Raw genomic sequence first — 7,148 nt, forward strand, 5'->3', positions numbered from 1 at the left:
TCTGCCTGAAAAACTTTTCAAAACGTGAAAATGGTGTGATATACCTGCTGTCGCAAAAAGACAGGACTGATGAAATTTGCTCCTATTGATGAAATTTGCACGAGTACTAGCACAAAATTCTTTTTTACTAGGAAATCGCTCACGCTTTCAGCATCTCATGCTGCATTCGTTTCTTCATCTTCTGAAAGGCGCACATGAGTGTTCTCTGCGGCATGGTCGAGACTCGCTAGGATAGAAGACGTGAAATCAAAGAAAAGAGACGAAGCTCTTGGGGAATTGCTTTCAATCAATTGCTCTCTTGATTGACGAAGTCGCTTACATATAGCCGGCGTTCATGACTTACAGCCGTCGAAGCCCATGGCATCGATTCAAATCTGCTTGTGTAAATAACTCTCTAATCTTATGAACAAGTGCACGATTTGACAAACGAGCATTCAATGTCCATACGGCTTCTATGGCGTCCAATTTTACTAGCATATTTCACTTTGATCGACTTCTTTTTCTTCTTATCACGGGGGCGATTCACAATTCTGGCTAGTATAGCTTCACTTAAACGCAATTTCGTACCAGACCCTTTCCCTTTTATTATACAAGCATCTGGCATTCTTGTTATCAGACGAGCCAGTTTCGGTGAGCCATACTCAGAAAGACGAAGCTCTCTTCCAAAATGGTGGGACTATTTGCTTGCAACTCCATTGAGCAATATTTCGCCTCCACTCCAATACAAAAGGTTTACTAAGAGACCTTCAAGTTCTTTAATGTCTTTAACCTGCTGGCAATGATGAAGTGAAGCATGTCCAAAATCCAGATTAGTATCCACAATCGTATGACGTTTCTCTTTAGCCGCAAGCTCAGAAGTGTCCATAGAAGGCAATGGTGCACCGATTGTGTCCGCCAGTTTGTCCTTGAGGAATGTTTTCGTAGGAACTAAGCCCTCACCGCGAGCTACCCGCGGCCAGTCCCAAACAAATTGACCGGCGTTACGAAGGGCAGGCGAAACAACCGTGCCGGGAACGGCAAGCACCACAGTGTATCCACGCTGCCCTAGCTTGTGGAGAGCAGGAGCGAAGTCCACGTCCCCCGAAATCAGCAGGATAGTGGAAGGAGGTGGATTCTCGAGTGCAAACAAGAACATATCCACCAATATTGCTTTGTCGGATGCTTCCTTTTTGCCGCTCGGAACATCAATCAGATTAATCCCTGTCGTCCGGCATCCTTCATTCACTCGACGAGGAAAACGGTCGAGATCGCGCCATAAGCAGAAAAGATTGTCACGGCCCCCTCCTTCAAATCCGGGTGAGAGCTGAGGGCAGTGCGGATGTTTGCTGCGACATCCTCAGCGCGGACTTCAGATGGGACGCTGCAATTCTCGATGTCCAAGAAGATAGCGATGGGGCGAGGTAGGAATTTCTGCTCCATCAAGGTTGCTTGCTACTGCAAAAAAGTGACTAAGATTGAGGATTTCAGCGATCTATGCGAGGCGAAGGTGACGGAATTGGATTGTGGCGAAGAGCAGATGCATCCTGGTGCTTCATGCGCCAAAAATAAAGTCATCCATCCTTTCATGTTTGGACGCCGGAAGTTTGAAAAACGACCGTTGCACTTTTGAATCTAGTTACCGTTGCATATTTGAATCTAGTGACCGTTTTCTTTTTCTCACGTACATACCCACGTTTACAAACCAACATTTTGGTTCTCGCGCTTGTCCGTCCACCACACCTTTACACATTGCCACGCAAGCACATTTTTGGCAAAGACACGCTTCGCAATGGCTGACAATGGAGACTAGCGAGAGAACGGGGCAGCGGACAAGAAGTTGGTCAGGGATGCTCCCCCCAAATGGAAGAACAGGGTGGGGAGAGCTCCCCCAACCACACCCCTTACTCTGCAAGCTAGCAGTGCCCACCAGCCCCTTTTCTATCCTCCAATTCGTCTTCTTTTGGCAAAACGTCTATCTGCGAGTATCTGTGTGTCAGTGGCTTAAGAAAGCTTCCCCACGCTTGCTAGCCCCCCTTGCCCTGCCCCACTAGTAGGCGATTTTCATGGCAATTCTCCTAGCCCCATGCTAGGTCAACCACAATTGGCATCTTGAAAATTGACGATTCCAACCCAACGAACATTCCACCACTGGATTGGAATACTAATAGTGGCTGCCCTTCTCAGAGACCATGGAGTCTCTCTCTGCACACAAGGTCTCCATTCGCTCATCTTGTTCCTTCTAATGGAGACTCGTCAGGATGATGGCAGCTGATGCAGCCAAGACAAGGTGGTGGCCTTACAGGGAGCCCACAACACACAGGGCTATAATTTGCTTTCAGAGATCACCTGCCTAATGGGCTGACTCTCTAGTGCCACCAATAGCGCAAAGAGCCCCTTTGTACTACGGCTTTAGTCTTAGCTTAGCATCTAGTCAGTTAAATTTCAAATTAGTTGGTTGGATTGTCAGTCAATAGGAAAGTAATTGAAATTTGCCAATTTGGTTGCCCTTTAAGAGGATATCGCTTGGCTTGCTTTTTCCCCCCCAGACAACACGAGCTCGTACACACCAACCACCTAAGCGTATGGGTAGAAGGGACATGCCCTGTGACTTGATGTGGGTGTCATGTGTGCAACAATGATTTGATACACAAATAGGGGGTGCCCATGAGCATGGGCAGCCTCAACCCACCATTCGTACCCTGCGATAGCAAAAGGTTTGAACCCTACACACACAAATCAAAAATTTGCCTTTGGTACACCATGTGGGCCATCTATACTCGTTGGGTAATAATGCTTCATTTTTCCAAGATAAATTGTCCACTCAATCTGTAACCACACCTTGCTCACCGCTTCTCTACCATGGGTGAGTATTAGGCAGTGTGTACCGACTCTAAATATTACATTCCCACAAATACCACTTAAATAGGTTCCCCAATTGAAAATAATTCAACAATGTATTGATTAGCAGAATAGGGAGGACGGGTTTTTATTGGAATTTTTATTTGGAATGTATTTAAAGGGATTTCATTGAAACTTTGAAGGTATAAAGCAAAAATATAGCTAAAATGTCTTGAAATTTGTTGGTTTTAAAACTTCTACTTTCAATGTTTCTTAATTGATGAGAGTGAGAAGTGTAAAGAGACGGATTTGGTGAAAGGGAATTTGGGAAAATTTTTTAACTATCTACTCTCACAATGTTGACCCTAACATTTTTACCTATCCAGTCTCATAGTGTTTGACCCTAGCACTTTTCCCAATCCACTCTCACAATGTTGACCATAACATAGAGCTCCCATATGGACTCAAGGACCTTTCATGGATATTGACACCCACTGATGATGATGAGGAGAGGGCAAGACTGAAAGCATTTTGTGATTTTGAAAAGTGGTATAGAATCCTCTCTGCCTCTGGTTTGGGCATAATATGATTGGCAAATATGCCTGAGTGATGCTCTCCCTTTATTTGATGGTCTATTTAAGCTAATTACAAATTGTGGTCTTATTAAGGAACATATAATGCATACAATCAATTGCACTTCTTACAAACTGATTAGACAGCAAGATAAAGAAGCCATCTAGTCATTTTGTCCCATCCTAACAAGTCTAGATGATTGCAAATGTGGTAATCTATTCTTTTTATGGAGCAAGTGTGGGATTTCTCAATTTTCTGAGAGTGCTCACAACGAAAGCAAGAACGGAAGAGGGAGAGAGAGAGACAGAGAGCCACAAGTTTTGGTGGGTGCAGAACCACCCTAATCTTCTTTTTTATTCATTTATATATGTGTTTGAGTATTGTACATAACTGGGGTAAAGGCACAGTGACCTTTAACCCCCACAACCTCCCACTTAAAGGACAATGTGCCTTTAAGAGAGAACAACCAATGACCGTACTATCCAATGCCCATCAATACATGACAATACTCAAACCGCTGACTAGGTAGACTCTTCATCAGCATATCTGCATAGTTATCATCATTATGAACCTTGACAAACTCTATGCGCTTGTCCTCAAGTACCTCCCTGATGAAATGGTACCTGACCTCAATGTGTTTGGTCTTTGCGTGAAAGATCGGATTTCGTGCTAGCTGAATAGCACTCATGGAATCACTATGCAATGTCGGTACACCTGTATGAATACCCAAATCTCCCACTAGCCAATCAAGCCATATAGCCTCCTTGCAACCCTCTGTGGCTGCAACAACATACTCAGCCTCTGTGGTAGACAAAGCAACGCACTTCTGTGCGCGAGACATCCATGACATTGCACCACCTGCAAAGGTGAACACATAACCAGAAGTGGATCTCCTACTATCCACATGCCTTGCATAGTCTGAATCTGTGTACCCAAGTACACGCACGTCTCCTCTACCAAAGCAGATGCACATCTCCTTGGTACCCTTCATGTACCTCATGATACACTTAACTGCCTCCCAATGCCTCTTTCCTGGATTAGCCATATACCGGCTAACAACTCCCACTGCAAATGCAATGTCTAGTCTAGTAGCTATCATAGCATACATAAGACTCCCAACTGCTGATGCATAAGGAACCTTGGCCATCATGGCCCTTTCCTCATCTGATTTGGGACTATCTATATGACTCAGTTTCACATATGGAGGCAATGGAGTACTCACTGCCTTCCCCCCCTCCATATTGAAATGCTACAATACTTTTGTAACATACTCTTTTTGTGAAAGCCAAAGGAGTTTCCTACTCCGATCACGCGTGATGCGCATACCAAGAATATGACCTGCAAATCCCAAATCCTTCATATCAAAGGCCTCATGCAACTTGGCCTTTAATGCATCTAGCTCGTAAGTATTCTTGCTAGCCAATAGCATATCATCCACATATAGTGCCAAGATTATCAGGCTATTATCCTTAGCCCTTTTAGTGTAGAGGCAGTGATCAATTTCACTCCTTCTAAAACCCTGGGACCGAATGAAAGCATCAAACTTCTGATACCATTCTCTAGGTGCTTGCTTAAGACCATAGAGACTCTTCTTCAGCTTGCAAACTAAATGCTCTTTGCCCTTTTCTTCAAAGCCTTTCGGCTGCACCATGTAAATTTCCTCATGCAAATCCCCATGCAAGAAAGCTGTCTTGACATCCATCTGCATAAGCTCCATATCCTCTGATGCCACTAGTCCAAGCATGCATCTAAGTGTGGTCATCTTCACAACCGGAGAGAATATCTCATCAAAGTCCACACCCTTCTCTTGCTTGAACCCTTTAGCAACCAAACGGGCCTTGTACCTAGGCATATCATCACCTGTGACCTTCATTTTGTAGACCCATTTACATGGCAATGCTTTCTTTCCATGTGGCAGAGAAACCAAGTCCCAAGTCTTATTCTCTATAAGTGAACTCATCTCTGATTGCATAGCATACTCCCACTTGCGTTGATCCTCGTGCATCATAGCCTCTCTGTAGCAAGAAGGCTCCCCGCAATCAGTAAGCATCACATAGTCTACCCCTGGAACAAACTTATCAGGCGGTCTAGACACTCTAGATGATCTTCTCAAGGGCATTTCAGCTTGCTGTCCCACCTGCATATCAGCCACATTTGGCTCATTATTTCCACCAATAGATGATCCATCATCTACCCTTGATTGAATACCTGTGGGAGTACTTGGTGATACCATTTCTTGCACATTTGGTGCATGGATAGCTTGCTGTCTATCAACATATGCAGGTGGATTCACATCCTGGAAAGTGATTCTCCTCATTTCCACATCCCTCATGGGTGCCTTATGCATCTTCTTCTCATTGAAGACTACATCATGGCTACGTTTGATCTTCTTTGCTTCCGGATCCCAGAGACGATAGCCCATCTCTCCACTTTCACCATAACCCAGAAAGATGCATTTCCTAGACTTAGGATCTAGCTTCTTTCGAAGCTCTTTTGGCACATGTGCATATGCCTCACACCCAAATATACGCAAATGAGAGTAAGAGGGCTTCTTGCCACTCCATGCCTCTTCAGGAATACCACCATCCAAACTCTTACTAGGTGATCTATTGATCACATGCACTGTAGTCTTCATTGCCTCAGCCCAAAAACCACCAGAAAGACTTGCATTGGAAAGCATGCATTGCAACCTTTCTTGAATGGTACGGTTCATCTTTTCTACAACTAGATTTTGCTCTGGAGTACGAGGGGATGTGAGCTCCCTCTTAATCCCACGTGTATCATAGAAATGCTGAAAGTCATGAGAGAGATACTCTCCACCATTGTCAGTCCGTAGGCATTTAAGCGTTCTACCTGACTGATTCTCAACCAAGACTAGCCATTTCTGAAATACTTGGAACACATCACTCTTCCGAGCTATAGCATAAGCCCACACTTTCCTAGTTGCATCATCAATGAATGTCACATAGTATTCAGCCCCGCCTAATGACCGTGTAGGCATGGGACCACATACGTCTGAGTGCACCAAATCAAGCTTTTCAAACTCTTTCTTTCCCCTTCTTTTATGGGCTGATTTAGTCTACTTCCCATAGAGACAGTGCTCACAAAATTCAAAATCAGAGAAACTCAAATGTGGTACATAACCCAAATGGCATAAGAGTTTTATTCCATTCTGGCTCATGTGCCCCAACTTGCAATGCCACAAAGAAGTGCTTGGCTGCTTGGTTATTGCAGCAACATGATCAAATACCCCTGATACATGTAAGGGATACAAAGTCCCACACTTGGCACCCTTGGCCAAAAGCATAGAGCCCTTTTGAAATTTCCAACTCTGAAAGCCAAAAGTGGTGTGAAAACTAGCATCATCTAGCTGACCCACTGAAATAAGACTCTTGGTCAACTTAGGCACATGTCTCACATGTTTCAAAATAAATGCAGACCCATTTGCAAAAGAAAACTTTATGTCACCTACTCCCACTATATCACATGCATAGTCATTTCCAAGATGCACACAACCTGTCTTTCCACTTTTATAAGTGGAGAACCATTCCCTATGGGGAGTAACATGGAATGAAGCACCAGAATCCAAAATCCAATCCTGGGAATATGCATCATTTGAAGTGGTAAGCAACTCTGTAGATAAACTAGACATGAAGAGAACGTCATTGTCACTATCATGTGTGACTGCATTGATCTCCTCGATCTTCACTTTTCCTTTGTCCTCCCTTGGACTCTCTTCCTTTTGATTTGCACCCCAA

The 7,148-nt window shown here is 44.1% G+C and overlaps 1 protein-coding gene across 1 annotated transcript; it reads right to left on the minus strand.

Annotated features, from left to right (window-relative positions):
• Nucleotides 1-658: 658 nt before the first annotated feature.
• Nucleotides 659-1,511, minus strand: LOC147889822 (uncharacterized). Its single transcript, XM_087391949.1, is given in 2 exon segments — nt 659-1,249; nt 1,252-1,511. Coding segments are annotated over 2 exon segments (741 nt in total). The 5' UTR covers nt 1,420-1,511; the 3' UTR covers nt 659-676.
• Between the last annotated feature and the right edge of the window lie 5,637 nt (nt 1,512-7,148).

This window comes from Dipteris shenzhenensis, chromosome 20 (genome assembly GCF_047967505.1).
Source record: "Dipteris shenzhenensis isolate YYH24624 ecotype China chromosome 20, Dip_SZ_1.0, whole genome shotgun sequence".
In the NCBI taxonomy this organism is placed as follows: Eukaryota; Viridiplantae; Streptophyta; class Polypodiopsida; order Gleicheniales; family Dipteridaceae; genus Dipteris; species Dipteris shenzhenensis.